The sequence below is a fragment of the Neopsephotus bourkii genome, unplaced genomic scaffold, assembly GCF_033783945.1.
Source record: "Neopsephotus bourkii isolate Nb327-2 ecotype Australia unplaced genomic scaffold, CSIRO-AGI_Nbou_v1 NB_54, whole genome shotgun sequence".
Taxonomy (NCBI): domain Eukaryota; kingdom Metazoa; phylum Chordata; class Aves; order Psittaciformes; family Psittacidae; genus Neopsephotus; species Neopsephotus bourkii.
This window is the reverse complement of record NW_026900571.1, coordinates 898,413-922,178: the sequence shown is the minus strand read 5'-3', so window position 1 is coordinate 922,178 and position 23,766 is coordinate 898,413. Positions and strand designations below refer to the sequence as shown.

At 40.0% G+C, this 23,766-nt stretch overlaps 1 protein-coding gene across 6 annotated transcripts in view; it reads right to left on the bottom strand.

Annotated features, from left to right (window-relative positions):
- The window catches only part of FRYL (FRY like transcription coactivator), a 164,032-nt gene that overhangs the window by 103,191 nt on the left and 37,075 nt on the right, over positions 1-23,766 (bottom strand). For 4 of the 6 annotated variants that reach the window (XM_061352801.1, XM_061352811.1, XM_061352822.1 and 1 more), the window contains exon 2: positions 13,941-14,033. The exons of the other annotated variants lie outside the window; for them this stretch is intronic. In XM_061352801.1, the coding sequence (XP_061208785.1) occupies positions 13,941-14,033 (93 nt within the window). The remainder of the gene's footprint in view (positions 1-13,940; positions 14,034-23,766) is intronic. 6 annotated transcript variants of the gene reach the window in all.

Genomic DNA, 23,766 nt, shown 5'->3' with positions numbered 1-23,766 from the left:
GCAACTGAACACGACAAACAATAGCCACATGCATCACGTACAACCACCTATCTCAGGTAGTGAGTATTTTATTATGAGAAAACACAAATACTTTATTAAGAAACTTAATGGTTGAAAAAGAGGTGAGATCTGACATTCAGGACAGTGACAGGACATCCAAGGCAGCCATTCAGAAATGGAACACTGGTCGTTGCTGGGCACACTCTGTTCACAGAGCACAGAATCATAGAATAGTTAGGGTTGGAAAGGACCTTAAGATCATCAAGTACCAACCCCCCTGCCATGGGCAGGGACACCTCGCTCTAAACCTTATCACCCAAGGCCTCGTCCAGCCTGGCCTTGAACACTGCCAGGGATGGAGCATTCACAACCCCCCTGGACAACCTATTCCAGTGCCTCACCACCCTTACAGGAAAGAATTTCTTCCTTATATCCAATCTAAACTTCCCCTGTTTAAGTTTTAACCCATTACCCCTTGTCCTATCACTACAGTCCCTAATGAAAAGTCCCTCCCCGGCATCCCTATAGGTCCCCTTCAGATACTGGAAGGCTGCTATGAGGTCTCCACACAGCCTTCTCTTCTCCAGGCTGAGCAGCCCCAACTTTCTCAGCCTATCTTCATATGGGAGGTGCTCCAGTCCCCTGATCATCCTCGTGGCCCTCCTCTGGACTTGTTCCAACAGTTCCATGTCCTTTTTATGTTGAGGACACCAGAACTGCACACAATACTCCAGAACTGCACACAATACTCCAAGTGAGGTCTCACGAGAGCAGAATAAAGGGGCAGGATCTCCTCCTCTGAGAGCAGCAAAGGCTTCTACAAGCTAGAGTCTCAAAGATATTTGCTGGAGCTCACCTCATCTCTCATGCTATGTAATTTAGAGCAAGGTGTCCCTGCCCATGGCAGGGGGGTTGGAACTTGATGATCTTAAGGTCCTTTCCAACCCTAACTATTCTATGATCCTATGATTCTATAATTCTAAATTCATTAATATGGGATGGCAGGGCAGAATGCCCCATCTATGGTGCAAGTAACTACCTTCGCAAACAAGAAATTAAAAAATAAACAAAAAATTTCACTAAGATGTAGTCAATTTTACATATTCACACTTTTAAAAATCCTTAACAACGTAACAGATAGGACGTAGATGGGAAATGCTGGCTGAAACTGCTATGAGCGTATGCAAGAAGTACAACTCACTACGTGAATCACTTTACAGAGCCTTTTATGGTAGACCATGCATGTAGATTTTTATCAGACAGGAAGAGAAAAACGAAGAAATCAAAACCATAATTTTGACAGCACAAGATGCCAAAAGACCAAACCATACACATTGGAAAACAATGTGATAAAGCACAAAAATTGGAGGGGGAAGAGGAAATCAGTTTGAACCCAATTGTCTCAAGTCCTGCCCAGTCATTCTTGATTACAGCATGCCATCAGGAAATCCTGACCATTAAAGTGTCAGACCATTAAAAATGTAGTTTATGTAATTCCTTTTCTAGAACAACTGCCAGAATAGAAAACCTCTTCAGATAAACCATTTTCATTAAATTTAATTTCAAAGAAACCTTCACTTAGAAAGGTGTAACATTTATCTAACAGCATACTTATAAACTGTTATTATATTTAACAGATTTTGCCTCTGTGTCAGAAAGCTGTTCTCATACAAGATCAGCTTAAAAGAATGTAACGTTTCTTTTTTCTGTCCATAATCAAGAACACAATCCGTCACATATGGAAGTAGAATAATGGCAGGAATGTAAAGGTTCAGGGCTGTAAGTTAAATTCCCAGTGGTAATTATCAGAAATGCTTTTACTCTCCTGAAGTTTTATATACATGTAGCTTTTGATTCAATATAAAGCTGCACATAAAATAGAGCAAGTTAGACATAATATACAAATTTCTGATGGAAAACAGTTCTGTAATCAACTCGCAAACTTCTCAGGGAAAACATAAGACCCCGAGCAAACATCTGTTACTTGCTGTCTTCTTTCCCAGTAGACACTGTGAAGACTTAACATGACCCCACTGCACCAGCAAAGTACTAGGGCAGTGTTGTCAAGTAACAGTGGTATGTATCCCGAGATCTAAGTTTCCTTCAAAACACTGAATTGTAAGAGCCGAGCATATCAAACTGGCAAGTTTCTCGTTCATGGACAAATTTTGTGTTCCCTCAAAAGAGCAACCAACCACGTAAGCATAAAAACTGCTACACTTCTTAATTTTTCTATACCTCAAAGTTAGGCTTCTACCTCTTTGTAAGTCATAGCTTCAGTAACAGTGCAAACACAGAAGCAATTCTATGATTAATTTAGTATGATTAAATGGGGGGGGAGGGAGGCAGAGAGAACAACTCACTTTACTAATTCTAAAGAGCAGTATCTGATGCTTATTTTTATATTTAAACTTATTACTGTTTTTATATTTAAATTTATTACTGCAACAGAGGTAAAGATGACAACTTCCTTTTGAATATGGACAGCAAAGATAGACTAGTGTAACTCTGGATTGTTCTTTTAGCCCTCCTGATCTGCCCTTCAGAAAATGTGAATCAAGCCGTGACCATGTTTGAGCTAGTAGTATTCCTCGGCTTTCAAGGGGACCTCTAAGCTCAGGCTCATTACCATACCAGGCATGGTTATCACACTTTTAAAGCTATTACATGAATGCTACTGTGCATTCACGTAATAGCTGAGAGGCCATAACTCATGAAAGCACCAAGTATCTTTCCTTCAATTCCAGCTCCTGAAGTCAGCAGAACAACTGCAAGAAGCTCAGATAGATGTCCAGCTATCCGGCATCGATTTCAGTGATTCATGCTATCAATTTTTTCTCTAAACACGAACAATAACAACTTTGTCTGATGACATAAAAGCTAAAAACGTTGACACCATCCAATGCCTTCTGGATGGATTCCCAACCTGACCGCATGTCATGGTTTAAGCCCAGCTGGTAACTCAGAACCACGCAGCCACTCGCTCACTCTCCCCTCTTCTTCCTCCCCCTGCTCCCAGCGGGATGGGGAGGAGAATCAAAAGAATGTAACTCCCACAGGTTGAGATAAGCAGTCCAGTAACTGACGTATAACACAAACCACTGCTGCTACCACTAATAATAATAATGATACGGGAATAACAAGGTAACAGAAACAAATGCTCACCATGCACCAACCGATACCCAGCCTGACCAGAGCAGTGATCTCACCCTTCTGGGTAACTGCCCCCAATTCATATACTGGGCATGATGTACTGTGACATGGAATACCCCTTTGGTTAGTTTGGGTCAGGTGTCCTGTCTCTGCTTCCTCCCGGCTTCCCCTCCTCCCTGGCAGAGCATGAGACTCAGAAAGTCCTTGGTCAGAGTAAACATTACTTAGCAACAACTGAAAACATCGGTGTTATCAGCACTGTTCCCAGGCTGAAAGTCAAAACCACAGCACTGCACCAGCTACTAAGATGGAGAAAAATGACTGCTACTGCTGAACCCAGGACACTGCAGCATTGACCCAAACTTCACCAATAAGTTCCCAGAAATAAGTTATCCGTTTGAGGTACACATAATCCTATTACCTGTATCAATATTTTCCAATATTTTACCATTAGAAGACATTTCTGGTTGCTTGTGGAGTTTTCTGTTTTGAGTTTCCTTTTTTTTTTTTTGGTTGGTTGTTTAGTTGGGGGGGAATGTCTCTGCTAAAGAAAAATCTCTATTACCACTTTTCTCTCCTAACAGAGAAATCTATTTTTTCCCTCCTAGGCTATCAAATTGAAGGCTGCACCAGGCTGGAAATCACTGATGCTCTGAAACCTATGTTAAACATGAACTAACAAAGGCAATAAAATTACTTCAATGCTTGACTAAGTGATGCTAAATTAAAAAACATACAGGACACAAAGGCAGTACTGGCAAGATACACCAGTCAGGCCTGGGGACTAGAAGAGTAGGAAGAGAATGAAGAGAATCACATTTGCTAGTGTTTAATCCAGATTTACATATACACTAGTTAGGAAGTTAGTGTTACAAGTTAGTCTACAAGTTAGCAAGCACACATTTCCACAGCAACGATGAGAGTGAACTTTACTCTGAATAAACACTTCATTTTTTTATGGGACGCTAATTACATGAAAAGAGAAACGCACAAATTAAACCCTAAGAAGTTAGTATTTAAAGATAGCTTTAAGAAGTCCTATCTAAAAAACTAAATCAAAGGCAAGGATATAACATCAAAAGGAATACAAACACACTGATATGAACTGCACAGATAACAATTCTAATGCTTATCACTGCAAACATATAATCTGTGATGGTTTTGTTTGTTTTCAATATATTAACAGATACATATTGTATACTCCACACACAAAAAAATTGCATCAAGTAAAAAAGTGATCAAATGCGTCAAATAAAAATGTGATCATGACCATGCCTTTTAACCAGCAAACAGAAAAAGAAACATATTTTCTTCCATCTTTTCTAATCCACATTTCTCTGGAAAAACTAAGCTCTACATCCTCGGTTTGAAGAATTAAGCATATAAAAACCCTATTGATGTACTGTACAGAGACAAAAAGTGTCAAAAATGCTCAACAAATTTGTGCTTGATACTATTGCCAAAACCAGTGTCAGAAGCCAGCAGCTCTGCAGAGTTCTCTGGCAGAGCACAACAACCCAAGGTAGTTTGTTTAACCCCCACCTCCCACTGCCTGCTTATTCTTTTCTTGTGAGAAGAGGGCAATTCCAGCTCCCAGTAGAAAGAGGAAAAGACTTTTCTCCTCATTATCCTCATTATGCTCATTATCCTCAATTATCCTCATTAATGTCAAACTGATACCTTTCCTGAGTAAATGCAAAAAGTAATGAATACTGGCAGCTTTGACATAGGTATTTTGTAAAAGGACTCTGGAGCATCAGCTATAAAGTAATCAATAACTTAAAAGTATGTATCATAAAAAAAAATTACAGAAACTATAATGAAACCAAAATTATGCATTTTAATATGCTCCATATAAGCATATTAATATTTCAGATGAAAAAGGTACAAGTTAAAAATGTACAAGTTATCGACAGGTAAAACCCTAAACATTACATTAGCCCAGACTGGGTCTACATACAGAACATTTTCACATCTTTGTAACCAACTGCCTAGTGATCAGACATATAATAGTATTTCTGACACTGAGGTATCGTTTGAAAATTGAACTGTTAGCTATACACACAAAGATTTAAAAAAAGAATCAACAAACAAATACATTTGAGCACTGGAATACATTCAAGCACACACAAATGAGGGTTAGAGTAAGTCTCATGTATTAAGACTCAGCTTCAGGAAAGAACAACTGTTCTGCGCTCCGATTCTGTCAGTTCTGTCAAGTAATCCTCCATATGAACATACAAGCTGAAAAGGGAAATAAATCTCTGAAGACTAACTCAATCTGTCACGTTCAACACAAACATGCTGAGGAGGGAAAAAAGAAAAAAATCAACATTTTTAAAGGTATATTCTTACAGTAAGCTTGCTGAGGAATCAAAACAACAAAACTCAATTTTCCACACATGCAGATAACTATCTGCATTTAACTGCCAAAAGAAAGAACATGTTCCCTAAAGTTTTCTGCTCTGCACTGAGGGAATCAGCTCTTCTGAACATTCTGAACTCTGATGGGCTTTAGTTCCCAATACAGCTAAATAAAGAGTTAATACATAGGAAAGCTTGATTATTTTTCAACTAGAGCATAAATTTCCTTGTGATGGCACACACATATCCTACAACACTGCTGTAGATCTCCGTTTCTAAATCAGTTGTGGACCTCTGTGGTTTTCTGTTTACTAAATGTACTCTTCTGAGCCAAGTCCTTTCATTCACCAAACTCTACAGAAAAACATCAATATCAGCTGCTAAACTGCTGATAGGCTGCGGTGTCTACTTTCTTTTTCTTTTTTTTTTTTTCCCTTGAGGAAAAAAGTTTGATAAATGTGAAAATTAGCAAATCCCTAGAACATTCTGGATTGTTCACTATGTCACTCACCAAATCTGTTTTGCTTCTGTGGCTAGTGTGGGAACTGTACTTTGAGGCTCCTCAGCACTTAGTTCACACAAAACCCTAGTCCACAATACTTTTTAAAAGCAAGCATGAGACACTTCTATTTGTAACCAGACCTTCTGAAGAAATTCATCTATGCTAATCACAAATAAAAGTAAACTGAACTAGCAAGAATGTGAAGTTGTGCAACTCCTTACAAAAACAAGACAACAGCCTTCAGGGCTGAGGCAAGGGCACAGCACAACCCTGGCAAAAAAATCTCACACAGCATGCAGACAGAGCCAGTGCTGGAACTGCGCTTCTGTAAAGAGACAATACTAAGTGCTATGCAGGGCTATTCATAGCCACCATAAACACCCCAAGCTTTCAGAGTTAACAGCTTCTTTGTCAGTTCCAGAGGAGGAGATTAGTCATATCTGAAATAAAAACAGATTATTGTACGCTTGTCCACAGAACTCCAAAATACATGGCTAAACTGGTCATTTGAAAGATGTGAGCTGTATGTATTTGAATTCAAAGGTAAAAGAAAACATTTTTTCCTTTTACCTTCCTCAACTTTAACTTTTTATCTAATTTACTTCAGAAAGTAGTTTGCTTTCCCCCCAATACGAACCTTTATCTGGTTTCAGTACAGTCTCAAAAGCTCTAAAAAGCATTTCAGAGAACTGTAACTGAGAGACTCAGATTGGTATGGGAAGGTCTGGGAAGGCTGGAGAGGTACATGGGGAAGTGGGGCTCTCAGCACAGCCTGTGTGAACAGCACACATGTCAGCAGGTCATGGAGACCCCCCCTCACATCTACCTGCAGTTTCACAGCATGCCCAGATCTAGACCGTGACTCATAATGACTCATAGAGGTGGGACAAAATTGAGACACTGATCTCTGACAGCTGCAAAAACACATATCCAGAATCTGCTGTGAGCAGAAGAGGAACCTGAAACACCTGGCATCCTTACCTTCCAAACCATGGATTCCAGACTTAACAGACAGACACAAGCATTCACAGTATCTTTTTGCTGTACAGACACCTTGAACACCCTTGTCCTGCTGCCCAGCTGTTGGATGGAGCTCTTGGGGCTTGAGAGACAGAGAGCAAGTGTAAACCCCTTTCTCCCCCTCAGTTCTTATTTTAAGTAACATCTCCTTTCCCTCTTCTAAAGTCTCACATTTACAACTGCTATATGGTTTATACAATGTTGCAACAGTATTTCCTACTCAGTTTTCTGATAAAAGTTAAATAGTAGGATTCATATTCCTGTAGGAAGACACAGAATATATCCACAGTCTTTCAGTAAAGTAACAAGAGATGCTCGCCTACAAAATGCAGTATGATAAAATCTGTTCTGAAGTCTTCCATGCTGATGGACAGGAATAAAAATATGGTAAAAGATAGATCCATACTTTAAAGAGTGCTGCCTATGAAGAGGCAGAAGAACTGTATCACAGCTACATTCAGAACTGTAATCATCAGAGTAATAGCAGGTTTTGAGGCTTGAAAAGTAACTAGGCATCTAACTGTATGCACCCACACCAACTTATGGCTTGGCCATTAATGACAGCAGCAGAATTTTCATGGTACTTAGACTATACCATTCACTACAAAAAATAAAAAGAAGAAATATACTGGAAAAAAGACATGAAACTATTACGGTTATGCTTTAAAAATTCCTCAACATCTGGCCTTCTTCAGGTACAGAGGGTAAAATTTCCTCATAGAGGGTATCACTGAAAAATGGCTGTATTCTCTATAATGGTCCTTACTACTGCTACTGGTGAAAAAGAGTAAAGTCACTTAGGTTAGTGACCAGAATTAGCAGATAGCCAGCCAACGCTGCCGTCTCCCAAGCTGCAATATGGAAATATACTGGTAGCATTATTTGAAAACAGAGCAATACTTGGCTCATTCTTACTCAAATATATTATTAACAAAACTGATTTTATGTGTTGGCCAGCTATTCACATTCAACCCCAGAAATCTCACCTTTTCTGGTTAAGATTTTGGATCTCAAGCTTCCTCAGTCTATCAGCTACACAGGCAAAATCTGTACGTATCCTAAGAAAGCATTATCTCATCAATCATTCTACAGTAACAAAACACAGATTAGATTAACAAATGAACAACTTCTGAGAGGGTGGAAGCAGAGAGCAGGGAAGCAGTCTGGCCACAGTGGGACTATGATGAAACTATGGAGCTCGGCCGGGGGTTAGGGCCTCAAAGCACAGAGTGCTCTGGTCCTGACACCTGGAAGGAAACCAAACACAAACCACAAAACGATAACAAGCTCTGGTCTCTGCCGAGTTAAACTCTCAGCCAGTGACCTAGAAATCTGAGTTTCACATCCAGAACTCATCACTCACATCTCTTTCCCTAATGACGCAGTGTTTAAATTTGTATGGTCGCATACTGACGCCACCATAAAACACCAAGCTGTTTTAATCACGCTAAAAAAGCCCACTTCCCTTCTGAGCTGACTGCAAGTTTGCTAGACCCACAGAGGAATGAGATTACCGTTTTCTTTCTCTGAAGATGGAGAACAGGAGGCAGAATGACCATCAACGAACGCTCTGCTGCTCCACGGCCACAGACATAACTCAATGTGAAGAGCACTGCTTAATCTCAAAAAATATGTTACCAATACCCTGCTAAAGCAGCTGTGCTAGGCAAGAAGCACAGGACAGGAAAACAGAGGAAACACAACAAATCTACCAGTTTTTTTCCTAATTGTAGATGCTGATGAAAACTTGTGACCCTTCACGAGGCACTGCCACCTCAATGGAGTCACAACACAGACCGCACACGAGCAAGCTTCTTCAAGTTACCAACACAGTCCAATACAACTACTAAAGGTTAGAAACATACTGTCTCCTCTCAGAACACTTCTTTAGATGAGATGCACAGAAAGCACACACACACCACAGTGACAGTAACTGGGAAGATTAACTCAGGCCTAGCCTACAGGTTCTGGGTAGAACTCCCAGTCCACAGGAATCGCGGACTGAGGCTCCTGAAATGAGAACCCCACAGAGAAGATCCTGCCAAGATGGCACACGTGCTCTTCCACACCCTCATGGGTCTCTGCCACCTCTCCCAACCCCCAAAATAGCTGAAACTATCCAATATTCACTATCACGTTTTGACAGTCATTCTTCATAACCTTCACGTTAAAACTGCAAACAAATATAAAATGAAAACAAGTAATTCTCAAGGACCTGCAAGAATATATCTAGTAAACAGTATCTAAACTAAAATTAACTGAGGAATCACTTCTTCCTCACTTCAGGCCTTCAGAATAAGCAATACATACTATATTTTTTTATTCTGAACACTTGTATCTCCAGGAAAACACCAGTTTAGCACAGCAAAATTAAATTTTAATGAGGTTTAACTTTAGCTCAAAAAGTTTTCATGCTCAATGGTAGCATGATTCACACCATTCACCACTTTCTAGATAGTAAAACTTACAGACTTGCTTCCAAAAATACAGAACCAATGTTGGTGCCCTCCCTAAGTTCCTTCAAGGCCTTGTCCTGCCATCCTTTCTGCTACTCGATTAAACATGTAATGTTCTTGTTTTCCCTTACCCTCTCCAAGACAAGCACTCTAGTTTTCCACTTAGAGTATTCCCTTTCAGGGATAATGCAGCCAGAAAAGATAGGTGCAAACTATAAATTAAATAAGCAAAAATTATTCAAACAATTCTCTGAACGGCACTACAGTGACAGACGCCAAGAAACCTTTAACAGTGGAATGACTTTCCTTTTGGTCACCTTTTGCTGTGTTTGTGAGGTAAAACAATGAGCAAAACCAGGTTTAACATAATTCTCTCACAATTAGTGATACACTTCTACTATCTTTCCTCTGGAAGAATAATTACAGCTTGAGTAGTACCCTTTCAGGGTTTTTTAAATCATTATTTAGGAAGAAAAAGAAAAAAAAAGAGAGAAAAAGACTCCACAATCTTTCTCATCCATGCACTTCTGCTAGGGAATTTCTAGGTTTTGGATTCCTCCTTCCTCTTTTCTTATCCTGCTAATTTCTGAAGAGACAGAGGTTCAAAGACAAGAATACACCTACAGGCAGAACAATGCACGACTCCGCCTTAATATTCCTATTCAGTCTATCATGGGTTTCTGGCCACAGTGTCTCAAATAGCTATCAAAAAATTCTTTTAACTTCTCAGTCTGACTTCAGTATATCTGGGTTAGCTTCCATCTTCCTTTGCTTTGCTGTCACAGAAACAAAGTGCCAGTTGCCAGCCTCTCTTTTTCCAGGACAAGACCTCGTTTGTAGCTGAAAGAACTGAAAGAACAGTAAAAATCTGGTGATATTTGGCCCAACTGCAGTGTCCTGCTGACAGCCGGCACAAACAAGATGCTAGAGAGAAAAAGAAGGCAGGTTTCCACTGAGATGTCGAACACTCAGTTTTCCAAGCCTAACACTGGCTGCCTTTGAGTTGTTACTGACCAGTGACCCTGGTGCACTGGCATCCTTGCAAGCACCATGGTTCCTAACCTGAGGATCTTAAGTTCTAGTTCAGCAGTGTGAACAAAGGAAGCAATTAGGAAAGATGAATGAAAGAAGCAAAAGGAAGAAAATCAACAATTCTTAAGGCTACTTACTCTGCTTTGATAGCACCGTGAATGTAACAATTCTTTCCAATATCCATTAATTGTTAGCATTGATTTGCAAGGGTTAAGACATTCGTGCATTTCTATAGACCAGCATTCTGCTCTGCAGTAATTGTCTACACAGGAAACTTTGACAAGTTGAAAATATCCCCAAAAATCACATGGCAGCTGTGCCCGATGGGCAGAATCAGGGGTCATTCGTACTTTCCATGCTGTGCTTCCCTATGATCTCTTTGAGAAATTACTTCCAGAACTTGAACTAATTCCTGAGCAAGAAACCTGTAAATATGAATGTTTTAGATTAATTTTTTTTATTTATTCTGAACTAGGAAAAAGCTGACCTACACATACTGCTTTTCTTGTTTGTTCTAACTATCCCTATTTAGGGTACCAAGTCTAAAATCTGATAAAAATAAAACATGTACTTCTGTAACTATATTGAAACATTTTCCACTTCCTGCTTTTTGAGAATCATTATATTTTAAATACTACTTGATCGGTCCATAAAAACTCCTGGATTTGCTTAATGAGAGCTATCACTGCAAAGTCAATGATTTAAAGTTTATTACTTCTATACATTAATTTTTAAAAAATTAATACTCTAATATTCAAATGAAAAGAAACAATTCTATGCCTCGACATTTTACTTTCTTCTGTTATTGCAGCTTAGCAGCCTGTTGTACAAATCACGTTTCGGTAAACTCCCCTGAAATTTCTACCAGAAAGTAGTTTTTACCAGACCTACTAACATAAATCTTTGCTTGTGACATTCACACAGGCAACTGGGAACATCAGAGTTCAAACACTTAATTCATGTTTACAATAGCATGGCCCAGAGTCTTTTAGGTTCTGAGTGCCCCTTTTGATTTAAATTGCCTGTTCCTCTTTAAATTCGCCCTTTATTTTGCACTGTACCTAACATAATTTGAAAGCTCCCTCTGACTAACATCATTACTCTTTGTAGAGGAATGAGGAAGAATCTTTCTGTACAGGGGAAAACCTGTAACTACATGCAAACAGGATATAACACAGCAAACAACAGTTTTGCTCCACAGAGTGCTCTAAAGTCGGCAGTCACCTTTCCAAATAAATACAGTTTTGTCAGTGATCTCTTAAATGCTACTAAATCTCTCGTGTCTGAACCTTTCCCCTTCAAATACAAAAGCACCAGAGCTACAGCATAAAAGAAAAAGAAAAGTCAGCAGAAATGGGGCATTTGATATGGGTTGCTGCAGTTGGTCTATCTGGAGCTTTCCTGAAGTCCATGCAGAGCATGCAGTTTATTCTAGCAACAGTAGCTGACAGGGTGGTTTGCATTTGGGGCGCTTTCTCCTTTCAAAAGTGTTCTCTTTTGCAATTTGAATCATTACAGAATCTAGTTATGGGCTTAGCAAAAAGCATATTGCTTTAATAGAAGGAACTCTCCCAAAGAAACCTCATTCTAGCATATCTATGCCTGAAGAAGCTATATAATGTATGGGCAGGTGAAAAGGTGACAAAGCTGCACTGCTGGGGGCAAAGTCACCACTTTTGGCAAAAGTGATAAGCTCACCCATCCTACAAAACTTCCCTTGTTTTCATCCTGCTCACGTGACCCACTTCTAATGGAGTGGGACTGAAAAAGCCTGACAACTTCAGAACTTTCACTTAGGTACACTGCGTGCTCTTCAGCTTCAGCATGGTAGGTACATTGATTGGTTTGACTAGTTTGGATGATCTACTTACAGCCTTGTTGTTTCTTCTTCCAGCCTACATCCATTTATAGACCATGGCATTTCAACCTTACCACAAAAGAAAACTACCAGAAAAGTTATCTTCTCCTTACATAGCAAATTTTAATGTTACCGGCATTCCATTTATTGCATGTATGCCAACACACCATGTATGAGGAAATGCAGTGACTCATGATCTTATGTGCCCCAAGATGTACTATACAAGTGACCGCCACAAAATACCACCTTAAATTCACAAATAGAGCTAAATATGGAGGTTACACTATATTATCCAAATAAGATAAAATAAATCAAAACAAAATAAAATAGATCTACACATTCACATTTTATTGGTTGATTAACTACTGACAAAAACTTGCTTTTCCCATGACAACTGACAGGCTGTGGAGAAGCCATCATAAGCACTAAGTTCTTTCTACAGAGAAGAAACTTGCTGCTCCAGCAGTACAGGGACCTGTCAGTACATTTACTACCTAAATAACTTTTTTCAAAAACTAGTGTAATTTAGTAGGTTTTTCAAAACTTAACATACATTTGAATTCATCTTTCAATATGAAATGTCACTTTTTTTTAAAGATATAAGGAAAAATTGGTACATTCTCTGCAGACATTCTATGGAGTTTCAGTATACAAGAGGACTACTCATTGTCATGATTTCTTTAAGTCAAAGTTACAATTAACAAAAAGCTTCCCACAGAAAGACTTAACACACTGTTATTTGGGATATTTAATGTTGCAGAAATAAAGTTAACACCCTACTTAATACTGTACTTATTTAATTACTATTATTGTTTGAAAAGGCACAAAAAATAGTATCTCATGAAAACAAGACTGTGAAGTAGCAGTGATTTTGCCACTGGAATATAAAACTGCCATTAAAAGATGTCCAAAACTTCTCTAGAGCACAGTACTGACACTGATAACTGCTACCCCAAAGCAGAGTTTGGAGGACAAGCAATCACGTGACATCTTAGACCAATCTTTTCTACAGGTTTTGTTTTTCTTTGCAGTTTAACAGCTGCTGGGGAAACAAGTTGAAATATATCATAAAATAATGCTTCCTAAAATATTGACAAATTATGCTTTTGTTGCTCTTTAAGAGTATCATTCACTACCAAACTGCAACAGAAGGAGCAAATCTGTCCTTTTGCTAAAGCCATACACACTGTCACACACACTCCACCTCACCCCTCCCAAAGAACAAGACCAGCAACAATACTTCTGTTCTGCAATTCATGATTCTTTTTCATATATATTCCTATCATGGCACTGTAAAGTGATCTCACCTTTGTCATTCAAACTACCGTTTCATTGCTGTCATCAAACGAAAAGCCACAGGATAAAATGAATCCATTATATCTACTTTGTTAAACACAGTATTATCAGAGCAGAACCTCTTGAGAGCCAAGTGTTCATTTTTGGTTGATAAAGGAGGAAGTAATCTTCGGTCAAGTTAATCCTAAGGGAAGATAAGCAATTCTTCAACTCCAAGTGCTCTTTTCATTCACAGAAAGAATGAATCAGAAGTACCTACCAGGCAGCTCCCCAGTTTTCACATACTTGTCAGGACTCGGCAGCGGTAGCTCCAATTTGCTTTCTTTTAAAGTTGCTCCATTTCTTTCTGATTCTATAACACATTTTCACAAATGACTGCTGTACAGGCAGATACAGCTCGCTTTCCTGCCATGACTTTGTTCCCTGCCTCACAAGTCTAAGGGACTTTGAAAATCACTGTCACAAACCCTCACCAAAGAAAGGTCAAGGACAATAACCTCGACGTAGCTCTGGCAGGGGCGACATTATGAGCAGCCCCATTCTTTTTAACCCATATGACTCTTGAAACATATGCACAGCTTCTGCATCAAGCTGAGCAGAGTAAGACGATCTGAAAACCTCATGAACCACCTCCAGCACTGGTTTACCAGAAGGTAGGGATGAGTTCAAGGGCAGAGAGGCACCGCAGAAGTGTGCCCTCCTGCTTACCAGGCAGACGCACCACAGCTGCAGCACAGCCACAGAAAGCTGTGTATTCGTTATTAAAAAGATAACAGATGCCTTTTTTTGTTCCTTTTTTTAATTACCCAGAAATATTTATTTCTGAACAAGACAAGATTATTAATAGAGTGAATATTAGGAACACAGAAGAGCTCTTAAGAAAGCAGTAATGCTTGGGTGGTACTAATGTTGCCTGGAAAGCAGTTGCTCCTGTCTAGACTGTAAGGCTCAGAAATATATTCACAGTTTTCATTAAAACATATGTCGTATCTTACAGAAAGGTATTCATTACATAATGCTTTTCATTGTGTGCAGCACCACATTTAGCTTTTGAACCTATATACTGTATTACTGAAAGTAATTTATATAGCATTCAGACCTCCTTAGCCTTTAAACGAAGGCTTTTGTGGACAAAATGTGAGAGCTTTCTTACAACAATCGACATAAATAACAATCAAAACAAGTCTTTTTGTTTCAAAACCAGAAACCCCAGAGGAATGGCTGAACAGACCACATATTCAAATTGCAATGGACTAAACAACAGAATCCAAAACTTTAAGAATATCAAGTTACATTATCACAACTAAGATTCCTTAAATACTGTGGAGCCAAGCAACCTGAGGGCAAGCCACCATAAAGCCTCCATTACATCCACAACTTCAGTAAGCAAATTAATTCTTCAGCAGGAACATCCTCACTTCACTGTTGGATTAAAAGAACATTCCTGACTCCATTTAAAAAGAAGTAATGCCTAAAATTGTTGGCAGAGAGATAGCATTCTGAAACTAGGCCATATGAATGTCACTTCATTGTTGTTACTGAAAGAAGGAAGATCAACTACAATAAAACCTTAGCTAGCACTGCAACAACATTATGCCAGCTAAGCATGCCCTCAACCAGACCCATGGACCTTTGCTGCCTCTATTTTATATACGTGAACACTCTCTAGAGATGGTTATTTTTATGTATGTGGCAATGCATGCAAGTATACTGGATCCTCTTCTAATGGTCTTTAGCACACAAAATGCTGAAGTTATCATATAAGCCATAAAGAATAGCATTTGCATATAAGAATTTTATGAAAACACAGGAGAAGAATTTTTCAAGTAATTCCTTAGCATGTGAATGTTTACTGAATTTCCAAGCACACGCTCACCATAAAAACTGCGGAATTCTTTGCCTGCACATACTGCATCACTCAATTGGAAAACAGTTTAGGAAAAAAGCAACTGGCTCTCCCACTTCAGCTCAATTCACTGAGCCATCCACGCAAACCACACAGTACTTACACCCAGTGCAGGCTGAGTGGAGAGATCTGCTCCTGGCTGGCGTGCACAGTGGAAAGCATCAGAATGCAACTCTCACACTTAGAGAGCAGGCACGCAGCGATGCCGTGATCACAGCAATTTTCACAAATGGAGTGACAGTCATGGGGAAAACAGAAGTGAGATAACCTCCAGCTATCTAATCAGTGTGCATGGAAAATTAGTTTGTTGGTAGATGATCCAAGTACCACTTCCTGAAGAAGGAGTCGTGAAGATCTTCCTCCGCTATGCTTACATAACAGAGGACATAAAGGAGAAAATATGGCATCGTTGATAACCTCTCCTCAGATACCCTTTTTTATTACTACTCTCTAGCTTATTACAACTGATAACTGCCTAATCTAGATTCTGCAATTCATCTCCACACCTATAGAGCAATTGCTTATCTAGTTGCAGACTAAATTCATTGTAACTGAATGCATTCTATATTTTACTTCCATTTGGAAACAATACACATTATTACAATCAACTTTGAGGATTTCTAATCATATTCATGAAGCAACCTCAACTATTACTATAAAGCATCAGAAAAAACTTCTGGTTATCTTTATTTCAGTAAGAATGCTAATAACTACCAAGTACTATTACAGGGCATAATTTGGAACTGATACAGTTAATCTGCAAGACATAAACTTAGCAAAGTGAAAAGCAAAACCTATAAGGATGTCTATTTTGAAATAATCATTGCTTTAACTTAGAAGTTGTAAGTCTAGAAGTTACTAGTCCCAAACACGAATTACAGCAGTTAAGTGCAAAAAAAGCAGATCTCATGTCTGAATAAGCTATAAGGAGAAACTAAATACATGTATGCTCTCCTAGCATTGATTAATAACAAACTGATTCATAACAAACTATAAAATACAAAACTTGCTACTAATTCCTTCAAACGAAACAGACGAGTGAAACAAACAATGCTGTATTGTGGTAAAAATCCCAGTGGAGTTATTCTGACGAAGTGCTTGGTGAGTGGAAACTGTGCATCCCAGTACACCTCATACAGCAATATATGAAGCATTAACTGGTGATACCAGATACCTCCTGCTTTTGGCTTTTTTAATTTTCACGAATACAAGAACCTTATGATACAGGAAATACTCTGCTGACATCCAGTTACGTCATCTTTATCATCTCATGGCATGCTGTCATTAAGCTGCTGTGCTTACGGCAGCAGAGCCTGCTACACAGTGCACGGCAGCTCCTAGGATGAGACCCTGCATTGAGGCGTGCATGAAGGGGTGATTTGAGGACAGACCGTTATCTTTATGGGGAGCAGCATCCTTGCCTCTGCTGGTTCAATCAAGACAAAAAATCCTCCTAGAAATTCTAGATCCCAGCCATTTAGAAGGTCAAAGCAGGCACTTTCTGCAGGTATAATAACGGTTTGAGGCATAAAAATAATGTCCCCTGTAAAACACAGTCTGAGGACGACTGGTTTGCTTCAAAGGAGCATCTGGAGCTCGGCAGAACTAAGCATCTAGTAACTCTGCAGAGACAATCATCCTTGTCAGCTCTCCTGGACAGCAGAATGGTGCAAAGAACTTTACCAGACTGGAACAACTGCAGCCTGAGAAAATTAAGATATATCCATATATATAATCCTACATGACAAGTAGGAAGCAGAGAGCGCACTTTGCCCACCTCTCACACTGGCTATGCCAAGTTGCACCAGCACACGGGACCGCTAAATACCTGCCTTTAAAGGGTAATTTTACAGAGCAGCATACAAAAAGAAAAAAAAAAATATATATATATATATACACATATATATACATATATATCCGTTTGCGTGTTTCTATATGCGCTGCGGCTGCGGGTGCCAGCGGCATACTTACAGCCGCTGCCGCTCCAGGACTTGAGCAGGGACTTGATGCTGATCTCGAAGAGGAGCGAGTCCTGCAGGCTGAGCATGGTGCCGGCGCTGCGGGCGGCGGCAACCGGCAACCGGCAACCGGCAACCGGCAACCGGCAACCGGCAACCGGCAACCGGCAACCGGCACCCGGCACCCGCAGGACCAGCGTGCCGGCGCCGCGCGCGCGGCCGCCCGCTGACGCAGCGCCCGGGGAGCGGCACCCCGCCCCGCCCAGCCCGGCAGGCTCCACCCCCCGCCGCCCCTCAGGGGCGCTTCCCGCCCTCGGGACACACGGACGGGACGGAGGGAGCCGTGGCCGCGCCACACGGCTGCCTGCGACTAGAACGGACAAGGACTATAAAAGGCTACTCGCGCTTTACCGAGTTTTAAATAAACTGCCCAGCATTACAGTGCACAGTGCCAAAAGCACAGTGAGCCTTACGCATTTAAGGACTGGCAACACAGAAGGAAAAGCAAACCCCAATGGTGAAGAACAGACACTTAGCAAGGGCCAAAGGGGCACAAGCCCTACCACCACGACCTGCAGACAAGCTACCAGCAATTGGGCTGTGGCACCCCCAAGGATTAGCAGTTTGGGGGGTTTCTTAATATCTTTTAAACAACACAATTTCGCTGTTTCTGATGGTTTACTTCAGTCATCATCTTCTCAGAGGCCACAATGGAAGGTATCTCTGGGGTGACGGTTCTGGGTTCTCACAGAGCAATCCACCACCACCCCTGGACCTGGCTCAGACCCTAACCACTCTTCCAGGACAAAGCAGGATACCTCATCAATAGCCTCTCCCAAGCTTAGCATGTGGATTTAGAATAGAATAGTTAGGGTTGGAAAGGACCTTAAGATCATCCAGTTCCAACCCCCCTGCCATAGGCAGGGACACCTCACACTAAACCATGTCACCCAAGGCTCTGTCCAGCCTGGCCTTGAACACTGCCAGGGATGGAGCATTCACAACTTCCCTGGACAACCCATTCCAGTGCCTCACCACCCTAACAGAAAATTTCTTCCTTATATCCAATCTAAACTTCCCCTGTTTAAGTTATAACCCATTACCCCTTGTCCTATCACTACAGTCCCTAAAGAAGAGTCCTTCCCCAGCGTCCCTATAGCCCCACTTCAAATACTGGAAGGCTGCTATGAGATCTCCAGGCTGAACAGCCCCAACTTTCTCAGCCAATCTTCATATGGGAGGTGCTCCAGTCCCCTGATCATTCTCGTGGCCCTCCTCTGGACTTGTTCCAACAGTTCCATGTCCTTTTTATGTTGAGGACACCAGAACTGTACACAATACTCCAAGTGAGGTCTCACAAGAGCAGAATAAAGGGGCAGGATCACCTCCTTCGACCTGCTGGTCACACTCCTTTTGATGCAGCCCAGGATACGGTTGGCTTTCTGGGCTGCAAACGCACACTGCTGGCTCATGTTCATTTTCTCATTGACCAGCACCCCCAAGTCCTTCTCTGCAGGGCTGCTCTGAATCTCTTCCCTGCCCAACCTGTAGCTGTGCCTGGGATTGCCCCAACCCAGGTGTAGGACCTTGCACTTGGCATAGTTCTACATGTGGACTGGAGGAAGTGATACAGAGAAAACAATGCTTGTGTCCAAAACTGGCATGAAACTACACATGTAACATCACCCTTAGGTCAAATGCAGAAAACTGAGAGATCTGGATACTGAGATGACTCTGACTGCTAACTGTAGCTTAATAAGGTTTACTTAAAGCATAACTTGACCCACACCATACAAATTAACTAAAAATTTAATTAGACTGGCCCAAGGTACACTGATTGACGTACAGCAGATTTAGTCAATATGAAAAAAACCTACCCTACAGTTTGAAAACTGCTCCCCAACCTTGTATTTAGAGTCACCTAGTCATGAGGAGGAAATCGTATCTGTACCCTCAGATGAACTACAATTACCTGAAGTTATTGAAAAGATTAAGAACGGTGTACATCAGTTAAGGTTTGTGGGGTTTGTTTTGTTTTATTTTGTTAGGGTTTTGGTGCAGGTTTTGGTTACTTGGGATCTTCAGGGTGTTTTGTTTGGTAGGGCTTTTGTATGGGTTTGTTTTGTTTACTCTATACACCTTCCCTCCCCAAACGACAATCACTCAGGGAATTAGTGATAGACCAGTCAATGTCCAACAAAGCAGTTCAACATGACAGGTCTAACACACCAACGGAAACTGGTGCCAACTGCACTAGCCCATTCAGTCTTCAGGACAGCTACTGTCTAATAGCCATTCTGGAGGTGAATAGTTTTATTAAGAGACTGGGGTGATCACTCAGATTTCAGAGATTAAAAATAACCCAAATTTCCCCATGCAAAAAATGATTTTTCTATAATAAGCTATTTAATTGCTGCCTCTCTATCAGATAGGGTACAGAATGCACATCCACATGGAGTAACTCATTGGGACATTGCACCAAGCCTGTCCCCTGTCATAAGCCTGTTTCAGGTAACACTGCTTATGTAGTTCCTCCAGTTCCATCATACTCCTTTTTCATCACTTCTTTTATGAATACATTCAAAGGTACACTTCAAGCATTCATTTTTCCTCTTACCAAGCAGATACAGAGGTGGTATTTTGTTATGAGAAGGATATAAAGGTCAGATTTTGGAACTGGCTGATGAATTTCACCACTAATTTGAAAGACTGTATTAATTATGGCTGGTCTCTGACTGCCTTTAACAGTGGGCTACAGAGAGCTCTTCAAAGGAATCCTTGTTAACAGCATGCATTCCAAAATCATGAGCCAACTCTCCCAGCACCTCAAAAATAATGACTTTCTAAAATACACTTTGGGTCCTTTGTAGTTGCCCTTCCCTCCCTCCCTCCCCCCCCCCCCCCCCAGCTTTTATTCTTTAAGTTATTAGTGCCAGAGACTTATTACAAAACAATCATCCCAGAAACCCCAGGAGATACAGTAAAAGAACGCTATAGAAACATTAATCTCAATGTTCCACCTTCTAGAGTTAAGAAGACTTTCAAACAGAAGAGCTGCCAGTATTTCCATAAAGCTGTTTCAAAAGTTAATGAATGTTAGGAAATTTTTAAAAAATTGCATTTATTTATGATACTGATGTGTTTGGCCAAGCAAGTTACATAGCTTTCTGCCACAGCATCTGAGACTGTGTTGCGCTATTATTTATTCATAATACCAACTACTGATCACTGTAGACAGGGCTTCCTGAAGGATACCAGCAATTAATTTTAAATACAGTTAGCTCAACAAAAAACATTAGCCCATTAAGAACTTCCAGAATGTTAAGGATAGTTTCAGAACCGTACATACCAACAGCATAAGCTTTTTTCTTCCAAAAATTTAAGTAACGAGGACTACAAATACTTAATACTAGAACAAAAGTATTTTGAAAATAAAAATCTTCAATACTATATGAACATACGTGTGTTTTCATACATATATGCACATAGAGTAAGTTTTATTCAATTGACATCATTAGTTTACAAGCTTTAAGAATGGCATATACCAAATACTTTTACTTCCCCTCCACCCAAGAAAACAAATACCAGTGCAAGACCATTTAACAAGAGGTGTAATGGATCTGTCAGTATCTTAGCATTATGATATAAGCATCACTGTCATAGGCATTACCTTATTATACAACTGTGCTCAAGCCTTCTAACACTTCATCCTCATAACCGATTTACAGGCTTTTATAATCAGAGATGTATAGATGACAACTACTGCAATTTCAGACTTCTGGGGGTTTGCTTTGCCTTTGAATCGAGTTAATGAAATAACCTACCAGATACTAGAACAAACAGAAGATCTCAGGATAAACCAAAGTTTAAAATGTAACCTTTCATTTTTCAAAGCAAGCATAGTAGAAGCAGGAAAGAAATAACATAGATCATAAGCCTCTGGATCTTGCCAAGTGGAGACAAGGATAATTCACTGAGAAGAGCCCAATAAAACTCACTGTGTAGAGTTACAAGATATCATAATCATGTATTTCTAAAACTGTAAAAACCAAAAAATGTACTCATTTACAGCATGGATGCTTTTCCAGTTCTCACTTCCAGAGAACAAAATGAAACTGACTTCTGGAAAGTACACTTTGTTTAAAACTGGGAGCAACAAGTATGCTCACTGTGAGACAGTCTAAAAATACCCGTCTCTTTGGGATACTTACATGGGAAGTCTTCTGTAAGATTATTATCTTACTACCTAGAGAAAAGGCTGCATTTAAGTGTAAGGCAATAGCTTTGATCTGGAGCTGGTTTATGTAAGAAAAACAACCAAAACACACCTCTCAAACTGAGGATTTGTACATACATAAATTACTAGACTGGACATTACAGAATTCTAATGAATGTATAGTTTATATACTGATCCCTGTATCTGCACACCTTTTGATCCTGGACCACTTATAAATTTCACTTTTAAAGGGAGCAGACTACCATAATGTCTATGGCTTTCATCCTTTCTCAAAGGCTCTAGGTGAGGTATGTATGAATGAGCACAATGGTATCAGTAAGCTCTTTAAAGAGCATGAGAAGAATAGGACTGTAGGTGTAGTAAAGCATAAGTGCTCAATCTGTAGATGCAAGCTGTTTGCTCTCTACTAAAATGATTAATGCAAGTGTCCAGTCCACACCACGCTTTTTGCTCAGATATGAAAACCTTTTAGAAAAGAGGATGTTCACAAGCAAATTGCTTGAGCCACTTCAGTGATGCTAAGCCTGCAGGCTTGAGGCTGTGCACAGACCCATACATTAAGAGATTCATGCACAGCAAGCCCAGCTGGCTCTGGGAAGCATTAGACCATCATTCGTGGTACTGCTCACCCATGGCACGCTTGACCTATACAAGCAATGTCAATTCAACACTTCAAGAACACATACCCTGTAGATGTAATATTCAGTACACGTACAATAAGCCCAGTCACACAAGAGGTAAGGTTTGCCCTGGGTGTTACAAGCAGCTACAGGACCCAAGCAATCTAGGAGACCAGACACTATCATGCTGTAGATAGTAGAGATAACAGAAGTTTCCTTTTCTTTAGTTGTAAAATTTGGAATTCAATAAAAACTCTTCTAAAAGGATCACTATATTTACTAGGATCAATACATTCACTATAAACGTGTATGCAAAGGCTGCTTGCACAGCTTTTCTTTAACTAAAGTAGCATCAGACCATTTTCTTGGAGCTACCCAGAAACATCAATGGTAACCATTTTGAACAATACACATCAAGTAAGTGCAGTGCGCAACAACTGCATTAACTGCCAGACCTCTGGCCTCTGCCAAAGGCTAATATGTGAGACCAAAAAAAGATACTTCAATATGGTTTGCACAGTGTCATTTCAGCTTCACCTCTAACAGGCTGAAAAGGTAGGGGGATTTTCATCACTGAAGATACTGCTGAGTAAGCTATCTCAAAAGAAAGCAATGCTTAACTTTATAAAGTTGTTTTTAAATGACAAAGGAATAGCATTTTATATGTCATTTATTTATGTTTCACAGGGAATATGACAGATTTTTAGGCTATTTGCCACCCTCCACACACACACACACACCCCATTTAAGGCATTATTCCCTGGTTCTACAACAGGTTTGTTTTTTCCCCTAGGAGTACATTCATATCACACTACCTCCCTCCCCCAGCCCCTAATGCAGTTTTTGCTCTCTTCTACTGGGCTGGCTGAGATAACAGAATATAATCTGTCTACTTACCCCTCTACAAAATACTTTGCATTAATAATTCCAACATAAATATTTCATTTAAAAAACATAGCTAAAGGCATTCTTTTAAGTTATGTAAAAACATGCAGTCACTGTTGCTTCCAAAAGTTTCTTTGAGGTTTTCAATCTTACTACATTCATCTTCAGGATGATACTCTTACAGAAAATGCACTCAGGCAAAGAACTTCAAATAGTATTTCCCATTTAATGTAAATTGTAACTGTGAGTTTTCCATCCAGTTCCAGAAGGACACTGAAGATACACAGCTTTCCTGCAGAGTCTCGGAGTAAGATCAAAGGCGATACTGTTAATATGTAAGTTTTCAGTTAACATTATCTTTGAGTAGTAATCCTACCTTTTAAAATAAAAAGGCAAATGAAACACAAAATAAAAACCACACCCACAACTTTAAAGAAAGAATAATTAAATCCTGTAAAAAAGAAATCAGCTTTCAAGGT